Genomic DNA, 21,533 nt, shown 5'->3' on the forward strand with positions numbered 1-21,533 from the left:
AATGCAAAATTGACTGGAATTGAGATGGGACGCCATGTTGCGTTTGGAGAGCCCCTGATGTGCCTAAACATTGAAACCCCCCACAAGTGACACCATTTTGGAAAGTAGACCCCCTAACGAACTTATCTAGATGTGTTTTGAGAGCTTTGAACCCCCCAAGTGTTTCACTACAGATTATAACGCAGAGCCGTGAAAATATATATTTTTTTTTTCTCAAAAATGATTTTTTAGCCCCCAGCTTTGTATTTTTACAAGGGTAACAGAATAAATTGGACCCCAAAATTTGTTTTCCAATTTGTCCTGAGTACGCTGATACCCCATATGTGGGGGGGAACCACTGTTTGGGCGCATGACAGAGCTCGGAAGGGAAGGAGCGCCATTTGGAATGCAGACTTAAATGGATTGGTCAGCAGCCGTCACGTTGCATTTGCAGAGCCCCTGATGTACCCAAACAGTACAAACCCCCCACAAGTGACCCCATATTGGAAACTAGACCTCCCAAGGAACTTATCTAGATGTGTTTTGAGAACTTTGAACCCCAAGTGTTTTACTAAAGTTTATAGCGCAAAGCCGTGAAAATAAAAATTCTTTTTTTTTTTCACAAAAATGATTTTTTAGCCCCCAGTTTTGTATTTTCACAAGGGTAACAGGATAAATTAGACCCCAAAAGTTGTTGTCCAATTTGTCCTGAGTACGCTGATACCCCATATGTGGGGGGGAACCACTGTTTGGGTGCATGACAGAGCTCGGAAGGGAAGGAGCGCCATTTGGATGCAGCCTTAAATGGATTGGTCTGCAGGCGTCACGTTGCATTTGCAGAGCCCCTGATGTACCCAAACAGTACAAACCCCCCACAAGTGACCCCATATTGGAAACTAGACCTCCCAAGGAACTTATCTAGATGTGTTGTGAGAACTTTGAACCCTCAAGTGTTTCACTACAGTTTATAACGCAGAGCCGTGAAAATAAAACATCTTTTTTTTCCCACAAAAATGATTTTTAGCCCCCCAAATTTTTATTTTCCTAAGGATAACAAGAGAACTTGGACCCCAGAAGTTGTTGTTCAATTTGTCCCGAGTACGCTGATAACACATATGTTGGGGTAAACCCCTTTTTGGGCGCACGGGAGAGCTCGGAAGGGAAGGAGCACTGTTTTACTTTTTCAACGCAGAATTGGCTGGAATTGAGATTGGACGCCATGTCGCGCTTGGAGAGCCCCTGATGTGCCTGGACAGTGGAAACTCCCCAATTCTACCTGAAACCCTAACCCAAACACACCCCTAACCCTAATCCCAACGGTAACCCTAACCACACCCCTAGCCCTGACACACCCATAATTCTAATCCCAACCCTAATCCAAACCGTAAATGTAATCCAAACCCTAACTTTAGCCCCAACCCTAACTTTAGCCCCAACCCTAACCCTAACTTTACCTCCAACCCTAGCCCTAACCCTACCCCTAACCCTAACCCTAAACGTGACTGAAATACGTGGCACTGAAATATGTGGCACTGAAATACGTGGAACTGAAATACGTGGCACTGAAATACGTGATACGTGGCACTTGAATACGTGGCACTGAAATACGTGGCACTGAAATACGTGATACGTGGCACTGAAATACGTGGCACTGAAATACGTGGCACTGAAATACGTGCAACTGAAATACGTGGTACTTAAATACGTGGCACTAAAATATGTGGCACTGAAATACATGATACGTGGCACTGAAATACGTGATACGTGGCACTGAAACACGTGGCACTGAAATACGTGATACGTGGCACTGAAATACGTGGCACTGAAATACGTGGCACTGAAATACGTGGCACTGAAATACGTGGCACTTAAATATGTGGCACTATGACTGTCAGAAAATGTTCATTAAATGGTTAGGGGTGAGGTTAGGGGTTAGGGTTTGGATCCTTTTATCACCTTGATGGTGGTGGGTGGCTTTTCAGTGTGTTTTCTGTTTTTTTCGATAAAAACGCATGTGTTTTTAACGCAAACAAACGCATGTGCTTAAAAACGCAAGAAAATACTGCAGGTTGTATTTATGAAAATGAACGCATGCAGAAAAAAAACGCATGCGTTTGAAAACGTGACCAAACGCGTACAAAAAAACGAATGCGTTTTCAATGTTAAATATAGGGAAAAAATGCATGCGTTTTTTTGTGCAAAAAACGCTGCAGACAAAAACGCAAGTGTGAAACCAGCGACGCTTTTTATAGCAAAAAAGTTTTTGCGTCTCCACATTTTGAGACCTATAATTTTTCCACATTTTGCTCCACAGAGTCATGTGAGGTCTTGTTTTTTGCGGGACGAGTTGACATTTTTATTGGTAACATTTTCGGACACGTGACCGTTTTTGATCACTTTTTATTCCGATTTTTGTGAGGCAGAATGACCAAAAACCTGCTATTCATGAATTTCTTTTGGGAGAGGCGTTTATACCGTTCCGCGTTTGGTAAAATTGATAAAGCAGTTTTATTTGTCAGGTCAGTACGATTACAGAGATACCTCATTTATATCATTTTTTTATGTTTTGGCGCTTTTATACGATAAAAACTATTTTATAGAAAAAATAATTATTTTGGTATCGCTTTATTCTCAGGACTATAACTTTTTTATTTTTTTGCTGATGATGCTGTATGGCGGCTTGTTTTTTGCGGGACAAGATGACGTTTTCAGTTGTACCATGGATATTTATATCAGTCTTTTTGATCGCGTGTTATTCCACTTTTTGTTCGGCGGTATGGTAATAAAGCGTTGTTTTTTGCCTTGGTTTTTTTTTTTTTTCTTACGGTGTTTACTGAAGGGGTTAACTAGTAGGGCAGTTTTATAGGTTGGGTCATTACGGACGCGGCGATACTAAATATGTGTACTTTTATTGTTTTGTTTTTTTTATTTAGATAAAGAAATGTATTTATGGGAATAATATATTTTTTTTTTTATTATTTATTTAGGATTTTTTTTTTTTTTTTTTTTACACATGTGGGAAAATTTTTTTTTTACTTTTTTACTTTGTCCCAGGGGGGGACATCACAGATCATTGATCTGGCAGTGTGCACAGCACTCTGCCAGATCTGTGATCTGCTGTGCAGGGCTGCAGGCTTACCAAGTGTCTGCTCTGAGCAGACACTCGGTAAGCCACCTCCTTCCCTGCAGGACCCGGATGCCGCGGCCATCTTGGATCCGGGACCTGCAGCCAGGAAGGAGGTAGGAGACCCTCGCAGCAACGCGATCACATCGCGTTGCTCCGGGGGTCTCAGGGAAGCACGCAGGGAGCCCCTCCCTGCGCGATGCTTCCCTATACCGCCGGTACACTGCGATCATGTTTGATCGCGGTGTGCCGGGGGTTAATGTGCCGGGGGCGGTCCGTGACCGCTCCTGGCACATAGTGCCGGATGTCAGCTACGATAGGCAGCTGACACCCGGCCGCGATCGGCCGCGCTCCCCCCGTGAGCGCGGCCCATCGCGTATGACGTACTATCCCGTCACCCGGAATTAAGTCCCAGGTCACCTTGACGGGATAGTACGTCATACGGGATTAAGGGGTTAATATCTGCCCTCAGTCACTGGCTTTCCCTCTCTGGCTGAGAAAATTGCACCGGGGCCCACGCCAGTTTTTTCCATGAATTAACCCTTTAGTTTAACACATACAGCTTCCAAATTTTGCACACACACACGCTACTAACATTATTAGTGAGGGATAAATAAAAATTTAACTGATATGCAATGGTTTACTGTATGTAAACCATGTCTCATATCCTGTCGGGTTCGGTAAGGATTTAGCAAAAGCCGACAATTGAATTACCGGCTTTTTTGCTATCTAGCTCTGTATGAAATATAAATATATGTATATATATATATGTCTCACTGACTATATATATGTATATATAGTCAGATGACCCCTGTGGCATCTAGGGGGCGCTGTGTGTGCTCCTTGAGATATGCATTGAGGCATATATAAGGTGTGCAAGGACCTGTGGTGATGTCACGCTCACCTGACTAGCCATGTGACAGGTACCTGGGTGTGGTTACACCTATGTAAAGGAGGTGTGTGGAGCACATGGTGGAATGTGAGTGTTAGTGGGTAAGTGTCCGTCAGGGTGGACACACTTCCGTGTGTCCTGGCAGGACACTGCAAAGTGGCCTGTGTGCTGGACGGTCCAAGGTGGGGACAGACGTCCTGGAAGCACACAGTTACCATTCCAGGCTGGAGAGCCTGCGTGCTGGACATAGCACGGACGGTTGGTGTTGGAGGCTCCGGCGAGTGGAGTAATCCTGGAAGCACCTGGAGACCGTAGACCTGGGAGGTCTGTGTTGAGGACCTGGGACTGACCTGAAGTCAGTGTGAGTGAGAAACGTCTGATGGATACCTCTGTGGAGAAGAGGGATCCGGGAAACCTGTGTGGCACCAACAGGTAACGGGAAGGAACCGTGTGACACTGACCGGGGTCAGAGTGAGAGACATTGTGTATGGGCACCTCAGAGGCCAAGAGGTGTCCAGGAACCCGTGAAGGTTGCCAACAGGTAACAGTCTGAAAACCGTGTATAATGCTGACCGGGGTCAGAGACAAACTGTGGTAAAGTTGAATATGTCCGGATACTGTTCAAGCTGTTACTAAGTTCCTGTGGATGTGGTTTGTTTGTGTAAAATAAACCTAAGAGACTGTATTTTTGATAGAAACCCGTGCCCGAGTGCTTTAATCCCGTGCCAAGCGAGTGTCCCCCAAGACACGTAGTAGGCGCTATGCTACAATATATATATATATATATATATATATATATATATATATATATATACAGTCATATGAAAAAGTTTGGGCACCCCTATTAATCTTAAGCTTAATGTTTTTTAAAAATTGTTTTTTTTGCAACAGCTATTTCAGTTTCATATATCTAATAACTGTTGGACACAGTAATGTTTCTGCCTTGAAATGAGGTTTATTGTACTAACAGAAAATGTGCAATCTGCATTCAAACAAAAGTTGACAGGTGCATAAGTATGGGCACCCTTATCATTTTCTTGTTTTAAATACTCCTACCTACTTTTTACTGACTTACTAAAGCACTTTTTTTGGTTTTGTAACCTCATTGAGCTTTGAACTTCATAGCTAGGTGTATGCAATCATGAGAAAAGCTACTTAAAGTGGCCACTTGCAAGTTGTTCTCCTGTTTGAATCTCCTCTGAAGAGTGGCATCATGGGCTCCTCAAAACAACTGTCAAATGATCTGAAAACAAAGATTATTCAACATAGTTGTTCAGGGGAAGGATACAAAAAGCTGTCTCAGAGATTTAACCTGTCAATTTCCACTGTGAGGAACATAGTAAGGAAATGGAAGAACACAGGTACAGTTCTTGTTAAGGCCAGAAGTGGCAGGCCAAGAAAAACATCAGAAAGGCAGAGAAGAAGAATGGTGAGATCAGTCAAGGACAATCCTCAGACCATCTCCAGAGAGCTGCAGCATCAACTTGCTGCAGATGGTGTCACTGTGCATCGATCAACTATACAACGCACTGTGTTTTTTTGCCGCCATGCATAACGCCTTTTTGTATTACCAAACAACTCAATCTTGGTTTTATCAGTCCACAGGACCTTCTTCCAAAAAGAAATTGGCTTCTCCAAATGTGCTTTTGCATACCTCAGCCGACTCTGTTTGTGGCGTGCTTGCAGAAGCGGCTTCTTTCGCATCACTCTCCCATACAGCTTCTCCTTTTGCAAAGTGCGTTGTATAGTTGACTAATGCACAGTGACACCATCTGCAGCAAGTTGATGCTGCAGCTCTCTGGAGGTGGTCTGAGGATTGTCCTTGACTGATCTCACCATTCTTTGTCTCTGCCTTTCTGATGTTTTTCCTGGCCTGCCACTTCTGGCCTTAACAAGAACTGTACCTGTGTTCGTCCATTTCCTTACTATGTTCCTCACAGTGGAAATTGACAGGTTAAACCTCTGAGACAGCTTTTTGTATCCTTCCCCTGAACAACTATGTTGAATAATCTTTGTTTTCAGATCATTTGACAGTTGTTTTGAGGAGCCCATGATGCCACTCTTCAGAGGAGATTCAAACAGGAGAACAACTTGCAAGTGGCCACTTTAAGTAGCTTTTCTCATGATTGCATACACCTAGCTATGAATTTCAAAGCTCAATGAGGTTACAAAACCAAAAAAAGTGCTTTAGTAAGCCAGTAAAAAGTAGGTAGGAGTATTTAAAACAAGAAAATGATAAGGGTGCCCATACTTATGCACCTGTCAACTTTTGTTTGAATGCAGATTGCACATTTTCTGTTAGTACAATAAACCTCATTTCAAGGCAGAAACATTACTGTGTCCACCAGTTATTAGATGTATGAAACTGAAATAGCTGTTGCAAAAAAAAGAATTTTTGTAAAACATTAAGCTTAAGATTGATAGGGGTGCCCAAACTTTTTCATATGACTGTGTGTGTGTATGTATATATATATATATATATATATATATATATATATATATATATATATATATATATATATATATATATATATATAATATATACTAGATTGTGGCCCGATTCTAACGCATCGGGTATTCTAGAATATGCATGTCCCCGTAGTATATGGACAATGATGATTCCAGAATTCGCGGCAGACTGTGCCCGTCGCTGATTGGTCGAGGCAACCTTTATTACATCATCGTCGCCATGGCAACCATTATGACATCTACGTCGATACTGTGCCCGTCGCTGATTGGTCGAGGCCTGGCGGCCTCGACCAATCAGACGCGGGATTTCCAGGACAGACAGAAAAACCCTTAGACAATTATATATATATATATATATATATATATATATAGATATAGACTGTCTATATATGTTTTCACGAATATTTGAGCCCATGGATCAATTATATGTCCATTTTGCAAGCCGGCGAGAAAATCTCACCGTACGGATGCCATAAGGATGACACACGGATACTTTTTGGAGAAAAAAATTGCATCCTCGCATTGAATACAGGTGACATACGGATCACTGTTCATGAACATTTCTGCGTATCACGGCCGTAGAAAACAGACCGTACGTTAGGTGTGACCCCAGCCTTATCCTGTGTTCTGCACTGAGCGCTTACACCAGGGTTTCCGTGCAAATCTGCAAAATATGTGATTCGTCCGGAATCCCTGCAGAAGATTCCCTATAATGAGGCAGACTGAGGCACTGTGCACTCCATCTAGCCTGTAACCAAGCATTGTGTGTTTGTTTTTTTTAGGAGGTCATAAAAGTGACGTCGGCCACAGTTTTGTGTGCCTCTGAAAAAAGGACACCACTGAACAGACGCCAGACAATCTTGAGAATATCTGCTTCCTCGTTATAGTGATTGTATTGTATTGTAGTGAGAAGGCACTCAGTTTGCAATTTTCACTCATCAACATCCACTGCTGCTTGTTTCTAGAAAACTCTCATGGAGTCTAAATCATCACAGCACCTGTAGATAAATACTTAGACGGGTATAATTTCCATATTGGGGTCACTTGAGTGGGGATTCTTCTCTTCAAACACTTAGGGGCTCTGTACATGTTGTCCGCAAACTATTAGAAAATTATCTCCAGGATGCCTCCTGTACTGCATAGACATACGGCGAGACTCAGGAGGGACGGAGCGCTGTTTGCCAATAGCGCTCTGTCTTTCCAGAGTGGCATGTGGCAACGCAGTACTGTACAGCCACATCCGATATGAAGGCCTTGTGGAGGACGAAGATGGCACACCTAAGGATGAGGCACTACCAGCAAGCAAAGAAGAAAAGGGCACATAGCAACACCCAGAAGTGACAATAAAAAGTACAGCCAAGATGCGAAGAAGAGTGGTAGTGTTGGGAGACTCACTACTGAGAGGCACAGAAGCAGCCATCTGCAGACCGGACATAACCACAAGAGAAGTATGGTGCCTCCCAGGTGCAAAGATCAAGGATGTGACCGATAGGATACCAAAGCTCATCAGTTCCAAGGACGTCCACCCATTTCTTCTGATACATGTTGGCACCAATGATACGGCAAGGAAGGACCTACCGACAATCTGCAAGGACTTAGAAGAGTTAGAGTTGGGGAAGAAAGTAAAGGAACTGGATGCACAGGTAGTTTTTTTCTATCCTTACAGTAGATGGGCATGGCTCCAGGAGATGGAGGTTTCTTGATCCGAACAACTGGCTAAGATGATGGTGCAGTCAACAAGGATTCAGATTCCTGGACCAAGGTGTGAATTACCTGTATGACAGACTCCTCGCCAGAGATGGACTACACCTCAACAAACCTGGGAAACACACATTCGCCAGAAGACTCTCTACACTCATCAGAAGGGTGTTAAACTAGAAGAAGAGGGGACGGGAAGACAAACATTGGACTCAAACATGAAGCCAGAAAATATACTGATGAAGGATATGAGGTGCAGCAAAGAAGAAACAAGGCAACATACTCAGAAGGGAGGTAAGAAAATTTCTAAAACAATCTACAGGGAGGAGATTGGAACAAAACAAAATCCTCTGAACTAAATGCTCGCAAACGCCTAAAGCCTGACAAACAAGATGGAAGAACTAGAAGCAGAAATATCTACAGGTAACTATGACATAAAAATAATAATAATCTTTATTTATATAGCGCCAACATATTCTGCAGCGCTTTACAGTTTAACAGTTTCAAATACAACAGTCATAAGTAACAATGTTAACAATACAATAATTAAAGCAACATAAGATGACCCTGCTCGTGAGAGCTTACAATCAACAATGAGGTGGGGGAGATACAAAGTACAGATGTGTATTTACAATGATGTATTTACAATGATGGTCCAGCCATCTTCAGGGAGTGGGGGATAGATGGAAGTAGTGAATGAGCTACACACAAACACAAAATAACTTAGGGAATGTGATAGGCCGCTCTGAACAAATGTGTTTTCAGGGAGCGCCTAAAGCTATGCAAATTGTGAATGGTCCTAATATCTTGGGGTAGATCTTTCCAGAGGATTGGCGCAGCACGGGAGAAGTCTTGGATTCGGGAGTGGGAGGTACGGATTAGTGCAGAGGTTAGTCGAAAGTCATTTGCAGAGCACAGAGGTCGGTTAGGGCGATAGACAGAATTGAGGGAGGAGATGTAAGGGGGTGCTGCACTGTGAAGAGCTTTATGGGTGAGAACAGGTGCTTTGAATTGGATTCTATAATGAATGGGCAGCCAGTGTAACGACTGGCGAAGAGCGGACGCGTCCGAGTAACGATTAGCTAGATAGACAACCCAGGCTGCTACATTAAGGATAGACTGGAGAGGGGAAAGTCGAGTAAGGGGGAGGCCAATTAATAGAGCGTTGCAGTAGTCCAGGCGGGAGTGAATCAGGGCGACAGTGAGGGTTTTTTTTGTTTCCATAGTGAGAAAAGGGCGGATTCTAGAGATGTTCTTTAGGTGTAAGCGGCACGAGCAGGCAAGAGATTGTATGTGGGATGTGAAGGAGAGATCGGAGTCAAACGTAACACCCAGACAGTGCGCCTGCTGCCGGGGTGTTATTATTGTGCCACCCTCGGAGAGGGAAACAGGTGCTGCCGGGGTGTTATTATGGTGCCACCCTCGGAGAGGGAATCGTCAGGTTTAGGGAGGCTAGTAGATGGTGGGAGCAGAAGTTCAGTTTTGGAGAGGTTGAGTTTCAGATAAAGACTGCGGACAGACATTCACTGGTTTTCTGTAGTACAGCAGAAGTAAGGTCAAGGGATGACGTGTATAGTTGTGTGTCATCAGCATAAAGATGGTACTGAAAGCCAAATCTGCTGATGATCTGTCCAATTGGGGCCGTGCAGAGAGAGAAGGGAAGGGGGCCAAGGACTGAGCCCTGAGGTACCCCGACAGTGAGAGGAAGAGGAGACGAAGTGGAGCCAGAGAACAGAACACTGAAGGAGCGGTCAGAAAGATAGGAGGAGAACCAGGAGAGAGCAGTGTCCTTAATGCCTAGTGACTGGATCCTAGAGATTAGGAGAGAGTGGTCAACAGTGTATAAAGCTGCAGAAAGATCGAGAAGAATGAGCAGAGAGTGGTCACTGTTACATTTTGCTGTCAGAAGGTCGTTGGTCACTTTGATGAGTGCAGTTTCTGTCAAGGGTAGGGGGCGGAAGCTGGACTGTGAAGGGTCTAGGAGGGAGTGAATGGAGAGGTAACAAGTAAGGTGGGAGTAGACCAGGCGCTCCAAGAGTTTAGAGATGAAGGGGAGGTTGGAGACCAGTCTGAAGTTATTTGTGCAGGATGACATAGTGGGAATAACTGAGACATGGTTGGATGAAAGCTATGACTGGGCAGTTAACTTTTCAGGGTTAAAATCTGTTTAGAAAGGATCGTAAAAATCGGAGAGGAGGAGGGGTTTGTCTTTGTGTAAAGTTTTATCTAAAGTCCGCTTTAAGGGAGGATTTTAGCGAAGGGAATGAGGATGTCGAGTCCATATGGGTCAAAATACATGGAGGGTAAAATAGAAACAAAATTCTCATTGGAGTCTGTTACAAACCCCCAAATATAACAGAAATCATGGAAAGTCTAATACTAAGGCAGATAGATGAAGCTGCAACCTATAATGAGGTCCTGGTTATGGGGGACTTTAAATACCCGTATATTAACTGGGAAACAGAGACCTGTGAAACCCATGAAGGCAACAGGATTCTGCTAATAACCAAGAAAAATTATCTTTCACGATTGGTGCAGAATCCAACCAGAGGAGCAGCAATTTTAGACCAAATACTACCTAATAGACCTGACAGAATAACAAATCTGCAGGTCGTCGGGCATCTAGGAAATAGCGACGATAATATTGTACAGTTTCACTTGTCTTTCGCTAGGGAGACTTGTCAGGGAGTCAGAAAAACACTGAGCTTTAGGAAGGCAAAGTTTGACCAGCTTAGAGTTGCGCTTAATATGGTTGACTGGGCAATGTCCTCAAAAATAAAAATACAGATAATAATGGGAAATGTTTAAGAACATCCTAAATAGGCACTGTAAGCGGTTTATAACTTGTGGGAATAAAAGGACAAGAAATAGGAAAAACCTAATGTGGCTAAACAAAGAAGAGGGACAATTAACAGTAAAAAGAAAGCATTTTAAAAATTAAAGCAGGATGGCACCGCTGAAGCTCAAAAAAAAAAAAATACTTTATCTAAAAAACTAATTAAAGCTGCCAAAAAGGAAACAGGGAAGCACATTGCTAAGGAGAGTAAAATTAATCCCAAACTGTTCTTCAACTATATCAATAGTAAAAGAATGAAAAGTGAAAGTGTAGGCCCCTTAAAAAATTGTGAGGAAAGAATGGTTGTAGATGATGAGGAAAAAGCTAATATGTTAAACATCTTCTCCACGGTATTCACGGTGGAAAATGAAATGCTAGATGAAATGCCGAGAGACAAAGAAAACCCTATATTAAGGGTCACCAATCTAACTCAAGAAGCGGTGCAAAACCAGCTAAATAAGATTAAAATAGATAAATCTTTGGGTCCTGATGGCATACACCCACAAGTACTAAGAGAACTAAGTAAAGTAATTGACAAACCATTATTTCTTTTTTATTGTTATTATTATTTAGGGACTCTATAGTGACGGGGTCTGTTCCATAGGACTGGCACATAGCAAATGTGGTAACAATATTCAAAAAGGATTCTAAAAGTGAACCTGGAAATTATAGGCCAGTAAGTCTAACCTCTATTGCTGGTTAAATATTTGAAGGGTTTCTGAGGGTTGCTATTCTGGATTATCTCAATGAGAATAACTGTTTAAATCCATATCAGCATGGATTTATGAGGAATCACTCCTGTCAAACCAGTATAATCAGTTTTTATGAAGAGGTAAGCTATAGACTTGACCAAGGTGAGTCATTGGACATGGTACATCTTGATTTTTCCCAAGCGTTTGATACCGTGCCACACAAGAGGTTGGTACACAAAATGAGAACGCTGGGCCTGGGGAAAATGTGTGTAAATGGTTAAGTACCATATATACTCGAGTATAAGCCAACCCAAGTATAAGCCGAGACCCCTAATTTTGCCACAAAAAACTGGGAAAACTTAATGACTCGAGTATAAGCCTAGGGTGGGAAATGCAACAGCTACTGGTAAATTTAAAAAGTAAAAATAGATACCAATAAAAGTAAAATTAATTGAGACATCAGTAGGTTAAGTGTTTTTGAATATCCATATTGAATCAGGAGCCCCATATAATGCTCCATACAGTTCATGATGGGCCCCATAAGATGTTCCATACAAAATACGCCCCATATAATGCTCCATACAGTTTGATGGGCTCCATAAAATGCTTCATATTAAAATATGCCCCATACAGTGCTGCACAAAGGTTAATAATGGCCCCATAAGATGCTCTATAGAAACATTTGCCCCATAGAATGCTACACAAAGGTTGATGGCCCCATAAGATGCTCCATAGAAACATTTGCCCCATACCATGCTGCATAAAGGTTAATAATGGCCCCATAAGATGCTCCATAGAAGCCTGTGCCCCATACAATTGTGCATATAGGTTAATAATGGCCCCATAAGATGCTCCATAGAAAAATGTTCCCCATATAATGCTGCACAAAGGTTGATGGCCCCATAAGACGCTCCATAGATTATGCCCCATAGATTATGCCCCATAAAATGCTCCATAGAATGCTCCATAGATTATGCCACATAAAATGCTCCATAGATTATGCCCCATAAGATGCTCCATAGATTATGCCCCATATGCTGTTGCTGCGATTAAAAAAAATCACATACTCACCTGTCGTCGCTCAGGTCCCCGGCACTTGCGATATTCACCTCTCCCCGTTTCACCGCCGGGCGCCGCTCTGTCTTCTGGCTCTCTGCAGTGACTGTTCAGGCAGAGGGCGGTGCGCACACTAAACACGTCATCGCGCCCTCTGACCTGAACAGTTACAGCCAGAGGATGCAGAAGATGGAGCGGCATCCGGCGGTGGAACAGGGAGAGGTGAATATTGTGCAATGCTCCCCCTCCCCTGTTATACTCACCTGCTCCCGGCACTGTCCCTGCTTGTCAGTGACAGATGGTCTCCGGCTCCGGTAACTTGTTCCGGTGTTCAGCAGTCACATCGTACCGCTCATTAAAGTAATGAATATGCATCCATATTCATTATTTTAATGAGCGGTACCACGTAACCGCTGAACACAGGAAGAGCTGCCAGTGCCTGGAGACCATCAGAGATGCAGAGACGCGCCAGGAGCAGGTAAGTATGATTTCACAGCTGCCGCTCCCCCGCCGACCCCTGGGACAACGACTCGATTATAAGCCGAGACGGGCACTTTCAGCCCAAAAAATGGGCTGAAAATCTTGGCTTATACTCGAGTATATATAGTAACTGGTTTAGTGCTAGAAAGCAGAGGGTGGTTATAAATGTTATATTCTCTAACTGAGTCGCTGTGACCAGTGGGGTACCACAGGGATCAGTGTTGGGATCTATTCTCTTCAACATATTTATTAACGATCTGGTAGAAGGTTTACACAGTAAAATATCAATATTTGCAGATGATACAAATCTATGTAAAGCAGTCAATACAAGAGAAGATAGTATTCAGCTACAAATGGATCTGAATAAGTTGGAAACTTTGGCCGAAAGGTGGCAGATGCGGTTTAACAATGATAAATGTAATGTTATACACATGGGAAGAAGGAATCAATATCACGATTACACACTGAATGTGAAAACACTGGGTAAATCTGATATGGAGAAGGACTTGGGGATCCTTGTTAATGATAAACTTACCTGAAGCAGCCAGTGCCAGGTATCAGCTGCCAAGGCAAACAGGATCATGGAGTGCATTAAAAGATGTCTGGATACACATGATGAGAGCATTATACTGCCTCTGCACAAATCCCTGGTTAGACCGCTCTTGGAGTACTGTGTACAGTTTTGGGCCCCGGTGCTCATGAAGGATATAATGGAGCTAGAGCGAGTACAAAGGAGGGCAACAAAATTAATAAAGGGGATGGGGGAACTACAATACCCAGAAAGATTAGCAAAATTAGGATTATTCAGTCTAGAAAAAAGATGACTGGGGGGCGATCTAATAACCATTTATAAGTGTATAAGGGGACAATACAAATATCTCTCCGAGAATCTGTTTATACCAAGGAAGATGACGGTCACAAGGGGGCATTCTCTGCGTCTGGAGGAGAGAAGGTTTTTCCACCAACATAGAAGAGGATTCTTTACTGTTAGGGCAGTGAGAATCTGGAATTCCTTGCCTGAGGAGGTGTTGATGGCGAACTCAGTCGAGGGGTTCAAGAGAGACCTGGATGTCTTCCTGGAGCGTAACAATATCGTATCTTACAGTTATTAGGTTCTTTAGAAGGATGTAGATCTGGGGATTAATTCTGATGGAATATAGGCTGAACTGGATGGACAAATGTCTTTTTTCGGCCTTGCTAACTATGTTACTATGTTACTACACTCAGCAGAAATTGTGGGACAAATTTTGGCGCCATTTTTACCCATTTCCCCTTGTGAAAATGTAAAGTCTTGGGCTAAATAAAAAATTTGGTGGTAAAAATATATATTTTTTCTTCATTTCCCAATGGTATAAAATTCTGTGACCCACCTGTGGTGTCAATATGATCACTAGATGAATTAATTGAGAGGTGTAGTTTGTAATATGGGGTCTCTTATGGGGTTTTTTGCTGTTCTGGTACCTTGGGGTCTCTGCCAATATGACACGGCAGCCTCAAACCAGTCCAGCAAAATGTGAATTCCAATATGGCACTTCTTTCCTTCTGAGCTTTGCACTGTGCCTCAAAGGTAATTTTCAACCACATATGGGGTATCGGTGTATTTAGGAGTAATTGCACAACAAATTTTGGTGTCCAATGTCTCCTGCTATCCTTGTGAAAATAAAAAATTGGGGCTAAAACAATATTTTTGTGGGAAAAATGTTTTTTTTTTGTTTTTTTTCACTGCTCTACATTATAAACTTGTGTGAAGCAGCTCGGTGTTCAAGGTGCTCACCACACATCTAAATACATTCCTTGAGAGGTCTAGCTTCTAAAATGGTGTCACTTGTGGGGGGTTTCCACTGTTTAGGCACATCAGGGGCTCTCCAATTGTGGCATGGCTTCCGCTAATTATTCCAGCAAATTTTGCATTCAAAATGTCAAATGTCGCTCCTTCCTTCTAAGCCCTGCTGTGCGCCCAAACAAGTTTTCGCCCACATATTTGGTAACCGCGTACTCAGAAGAAATTGCACAACAACTTATATGGTGCAATTTCTCCTGTTACTCTTGTGAAAATGCAAAATTTGGGGCTAAAAAACATTTTTGTAGGGAAAATGTGATTTTTTTTTTTTTTATATTTTCATGGCTCATCATTTATAATGTATGTATAGTATATATTGGACAGATGGAAAATCTCTTCAACATTTGTTAACCAAGAACTGTTTATTTTCTTATTTTCTAGGAAACAAGTTATGAACAAATTGTACCACAAAGTCTCACGTCCGAAGAGACCAAGAACTATGTTGTGTGTTTTTTAAACAAGGTAATTTTTTTTTCTGCATACTTTTTGATGATAATTTACATGTAATCATCTCTGACTGGACACCATGCTGATCACTCTTTCCAGACAACACCATGCATCTATTTGTAAAATATTAAGATTTGAGAGTCCTCAGTGGTTGATACCTTTTAATGGCTAACTGAAAAGATGGTAACAAACTACTCAGATCTCTTTATCATGGTACAAAGATATATATTTTTCCTACATCTGTTTGTGAAATTCTTTCCTGGTTTTTAAACTGTTATTAAGTTATAGAGAAAAAATAAGGAAAGGCTTAATTTAAGAAAAGATTGTTAATTTTACTTTTATGAAAATTTTAGTTTTTTAAGTGTAAGTTTGGTGTGATGAAGATTCTTATTTGTGCTTGTTTTTATTAGAATTTAAAAAAAAAAAATTGATAAGTTCCATAATATGCTCAGTAGTCAACGGATTGCATAGCTTACTAAGGTAGTAATGATGATAAAAAAGACCAGACATTGCTGTTGTCACCGCACTGACATCCTGCACAGCCTGTGAATGTGCTGAACGAGGCATCAAGCAACCGAACAGCCAACATGATTGGAGAACAGCTAAGACTGGAACACAATGAGGACAGTGCAATTAGGGTGAATGATAGCATTGCACTGACATGATTGGGATAGTACCGTATATACTCGAGTATAAGCTGACCCGAGCATAAGCCGAGACCCCTAATTTTGCCACAAAAAACTGGGAAAACTTAATGACTCAAGTATAAGCCTAGGGTGGGAAATGCAGCAGCTACTGGTAAATTTAAAAAGTTAAAATAGATACCAATAAAAGTAAAATTAATTGAGACATCAGTAGGTTGTGTTTTTGAATATCCATATTGAATCAGGAGCCCCAAATAAGGCTCCATACAGTTTATGATGGGCCCCATAAGATGCTCCATATTAAAATATGCCCCATATAATGCTGCACAAAGGTTAACAATGGCCCCATAAGATGCTCTATAGAAACATTTGCCCCATACAATGCTGTATAAAGGTTGATTATGGCCCCATAAGATGCTCCATAGATTATGCCCCATAAGATGCTCCATACAGTATGCCCCATAAGATGCTCCATACAGTATGCCCCATAAGATGCTCCATACATTATGCCCCATAAGATACTCCATACATTATGCCCCATAAGATACTCCATAGATTATGCCCCATAAAATGCTCCATAGATTATGCCCCATAAGATGCTCCATACATTATGCTCCATAAGATGCTCCGTACATTAAGCCCCATATGCTGTTGCTGTGATTAAAATAAAAAAATCACATACTCACTTCTCGTCGCTCAGGCCCCCGGCACTTGTGATATTCTCCTGTCCTCCTCGTTCCACCGCTGTGCACCGCTCTGTCTTCCGGCTCTGACTGTTCAGGCAGAGGGTGCACAATGAACACGCCATCGCGCCCTCTGACCTGAACAGTCACAGGCAGAGGATACGGAAGACGGAGCGACGCCCGGCGGTGGAACGGGAAGAGGTGAATATCGCGCAATGCTTCCCCTCCCCGTTATACTCACCTGTTCCCGGCGCTGTCCCTGCTTTTCAGTGACAGATGGTCTCTGGGAGCCGGGAGCTTCTTCCTATGTTCAGCGGTCACTCCCTATGGGAGTGGAGTCCATATTCATTACTTTAATGAGCGGTACCATGTGACCGCTGAACACATGAAGAGCTGCCAGCGCCCGGAGACCATCGGACATGCAAGGACCGCGCCAGGAGCAGGTGAGTATGTGACAGCCACCGCACCCCTGTCCCGCCGATCCCCTTGGACAACGACTCGAGTATAAGCCGAGAGGGGCACTTTCAGCCTAAAAAAATGGGCTGAAAATCTCGGCCTATACTCGAGTATATACGGTAATTTAAACCCCTCACTTGTGTAAGGAATTATGACATAATGTCTATATGACATATAGACATAATGGTTCCCCGGAAGAGGCCTGAACAGAGAGTCTTCTTTCTCCTACCAATTCTACACTGTTACCTCATAGGATAGTATATTAATTTTTTGCCTGCAAGGATCCCTCATCTGTCTCAAGAAAGAATGGACAGTGCATGGGTGGCCATCATTTCACACAAATAGATAATTTTAGAGCCACTTTCTCTGGATCAGTGGGGGGCCTCAGCAGACTGTATGCTCAAGATCATCATAATTGATATATTAACCCTTTCGTGCCCGAGCCTGTTTTTGCTTTCGTGACCAGGCCAATTTTTACAATTCTGACCACTGTCACTTTGAGGTAATAACTGGAATGCTTCAATGGATCCCAGTGATTCTGAGATTGTTTTCTAGTGACATATTGTACTTTGATAGTAGTAAAATTTCTTCAATATGACTTACGTTTATTTGTGAAAAAAAAACAAATTTGGCGAAAATCTTGAAAATTTCGCAATTTTCAAACTTTTAATTTTTATGTCCTTAAATCAGAGAGTCATATCGCACAAAATAGTTAATAAATAACATTTCCAACGTCTGCTTTACATCAGCGCAGTTTTGTATCCAAAACTTTTTTTTGTTAGGAAGTTATAAGGGTTAAAAAGTTGACCAGCGATTTTTCATTTTTTCAACAAATTTTACAAAACCATTTTTTTAGGGACCGCCTCACATTTGAAGTCAATTTGAGGGGTCTAAAAACTGCAACCCTCAAGGTGTGCAAAACCACATTCAAAAAGTTTATTAACTCTTCAGGTGCTTCACTGGAATGAATGGAATATGGAAGTATGGAAGGAAAAAATAAGCATTTACTTTTCTTTCACAAAAATTTTCCTTTAGACCTTTTTTTTTTTACTTTTGCAAGGGTAACAGGAGAAATTGGACTATACATTTTGTTTTGCAATTTCTCTTGAGCATGCCTATACCCCATATTTGTGGAAAATGTACTGTTTGGGCACATGGCAGGGCTCGGAAGGAAGGAGCACCAGTTGACTTTTTGAATGTAAAATATGCTGGAATAATTAGCTGTAGCCATGTCACGTTTGGAGAGCCCCTGATGTGCCTAAACAGTGGAACCCCCAACAAGTGACACCATTTTGGAAGCTAGACCCCTTAGGGAACTTATATAGATGTGTGGTGAGCACCTTGAACCCACAGGTGCTTCACAGAAGTTTATAATGTTTTGGAATGCAAAACTGGCTGAAATCGATAGGGGACGCCATGTTGCGTTTGGAGGGCCCCTGATGTGCCTGAACAGTGGAAACCCCCAACAGGTGACCCCATTTTGGAAACTAAATCCCTCAATGAATTTATCAAGATGTCTGGTGAGCACCTTGAACCTCCAAGGGCTTCACATAAGTTTATAATATTGAGCCGTCAAAATGATAAAAACATCTTTTACCACAAAAAGGCTATTTTAGCCCCTACTTTTTTATTTTCACAAGGCTAGCAAGAAAAAATGGACCCCAAAGTTTGTTGTGCAATTTCTCCTGAGTATGCCAATACCCAGTATGTATTGGAAAACTACTGTCTGGGAGCAGGGCATGAAAGGGATGGAGTGCCATATTACAGTGCAGTTTTTGCTGCATTAGTTTGAGGGGTTATGTCACATTGGCAGAGCCCCTGAGGTGCCAGAACAGCAGAAACCCCCGTAAGTGACCACATTTTACAAACTACACCTCTCAATGAGTTTATCTAGGAGTGCAGTGATCATATTGACACCACAAGTGTGTCACAGAATTTGATACCATTGGGCAGTGAAGAAAAAATAATTACATTTTTACCACAAAAATATAGTTTTAGCCCCAGATTTTACATTTTCACACTGGGAAATGGGTAAAAATGGTGCCAAAATGTGTTTCACAATTTCTTCTGAACTTGGCAATCCCCATATGTGGCTGTACAGTACTGCTTAGCCACACAGCAAGACTCTGGAGGGACGGAGCGCTATTTGACTCTTGGAGAACAAATTATTATAGAATAGTTTCCAGATTCTATATAAAGAGCCCCTAAATGCCAGAAAAGCAGAATCCCCCTCAAGTGACCCCAGTTTGGAAATTATTCCCCTTTAGGAATTTATCTACAAATGTATTTATGATTTTAACTCCATAAGTGTTTTCCAGAAACAGGCAGCAGTTGTTGAGTGAAAAATGCAAACTGCCGTTGTAGTGAGCAGTACGCTGTAGTGACCAGTACGTTGCAGTCACCAGTACGTTATGCCCAGCCCGTGCTTCTGGATACATGCACCTATAAATTAGGCGGGCTCTCACCACTATAGAAATGCCAAACATGTGGATGATATATGTGGTTTAGGTACACTGTGGGGCTCAGAAGGGAGGGGGGCATTTGAATTTGTGAGCACAGAATTTCTTTTAGAGGGGTGAGTAGCCATACTGCTTTTCCAGAGCCTTTGTACTAGCAGTAACATGGAAGCCCCCCTATATTTCCGGTAACATATGACAGACCTGAGTGAGGACTTGCTTTTTTTGTGGATTGAGTGGAAGCTTTTATTGGGAACATTTTACATAATATGTGGGATCACAATTATCTGGCGCTGTACGCTGAGTACTTCCTTTTGGGTTTCTGTTGTGAACTCTATTTCTGGGCTCCCTCTTGTGGTCACAAGTGGTACTGTGTGAGTGCTGTCTTTCTGCAGGTTTGTGACTGGCATCAGCTGTCTCGTTATCTGTGGGCTGGTTTTCTATTTAAGCTCACTTGGACTCTCAGTCTATGCCTGCTGTCAATGTATTCAGTGCTATTCTGATTCCTTCTGACTACCTTGCTCCCAGTCTCTTCAAGAGAAGCTAAGTTTCCGTTTTGTTCATTTTTTGATCATCAGTGTTCTATATGTTTCTTGTCCAGCTTGCTAATATGTGATTTCCCAGCTTGCTGGTAGCTCTGGGGGGCTGAGTTTCTGCCGCCACACCGTTAGTTGGTGTGGGGGTTCTTGATTTCTCAGCGTGGATATTTTGGTAGGGTTTTTTACTGACCGCACAGTTCGCTATCTGTCTTCTGCTATCTAGTATTAGCGGGCCTCATTTGCTGAATCTGTTTTCATTCCTACGTGTGTCTTTTCTCCTTACCTCACCGTTATTATTTGTTGGGGGCTTCCTATATCTTTGGGGTTATTTCTCTTGAGGCAAGTGAGGTCTTGCTTTCTCTTTAGGGGTAGTCAGTTTCTCAGGCTGCGTCGAGACGTCCAGGATTTTAGGCACGTTCACCGGCTACCTTTAGTGTGTTTGGATAGGATCAGGTTTTGCGGTCAGTCCAGTTACCACCTCCCTAGAGCTCGTGTCTATGTTTAGTTACTTAGCTAGTATTTCCTGTGATCCCCAGCCACTGGGATCATAACTGTACAGCAGGCCAAAAAAGTGTTTAATGCATCGCATGAAGTGGGATAAAAGAAGTCCTGAGTACAATTTTTTTTTTTTTTCCTCCTTTGCTGCAGTCTGTCTAGCTTCTCTCATCCCCTTAATCTCTGGGTGGTTTTGAGCTCAGCTGCAGACATGGATATTCAGAGTCTGACAAGTGTGGATCATCTTGCTGCAAAGGTGCAAAATATTCAGGATTTTGTTCTTCATAGCCCTATGTCTGAGCCAAAGATACCTATTCCTGAGTTGTTTTCTGGAGATAGATCTAGGTTTCTGAATTTTAGGAATAATTGTAAATTGTTTCTATCTTTGAGACCTCGTTCCCCTAGTGATTCCGCTCAGCAAGTTAAAATTGTTATCTCCCTGTTACGCGGCGACCCTCAAGATTGGGCTTTCTCTCTGGCGCCAGGAGATCCTGCATTGCTAAATGTGGATGCGTTTTTTCTGGCGCTTGGACTGCTTTATGAGGAACCTAATCTTGAGAACCAGGCAGAAAAGGCTTTGCTGGCTATCTCTCAAGGTCAGGATGAAGCTGAGGTGTACTGTCAAAAATTTCAGAAATGGTCAGTGCTTACTCAATGGAATGAGTGTGCCCTGGCTGCAAATTTCAGAGAGGGTCTTTCTGAAGCCATTAAGAATGTTATGGTGGGGTTCCCCGCGCCTGCAAGTCT

At 42.4% G+C, this 21,533-nt stretch overlaps 1 protein-coding gene across 2 annotated transcripts in view; it reads left to right on the forward strand.

Annotated features, from left to right (window-relative positions):
* FIRRM (FIGNL1 interacting regulator of recombination and mitosis) overlaps positions 1-21,533 on the forward strand; it is a 983,706-nt gene that overhangs the window by 919,954 nt on the left and 42,219 nt on the right. For both annotated transcript variants that reach the window (XM_077276297.1, XM_077276298.1), the window contains one exon: positions 15,448-15,528. In XM_077276297.1, coding sequence (XP_077132412.1) covers positions 15,448-15,528 — 81 coding nt within the window. The remainder of the gene's footprint in view (positions 1-15,447; positions 15,529-21,533) is intronic.

The sequence above is a fragment of the Ranitomeya variabilis genome, chromosome 8 (genome assembly GCF_051348905.1).
Source record: "Ranitomeya variabilis isolate aRanVar5 chromosome 8, aRanVar5.hap1, whole genome shotgun sequence".
NCBI classification, from domain to species: domain Eukaryota; kingdom Metazoa; phylum Chordata; class Amphibia; order Anura; family Dendrobatidae; genus Ranitomeya; species Ranitomeya variabilis.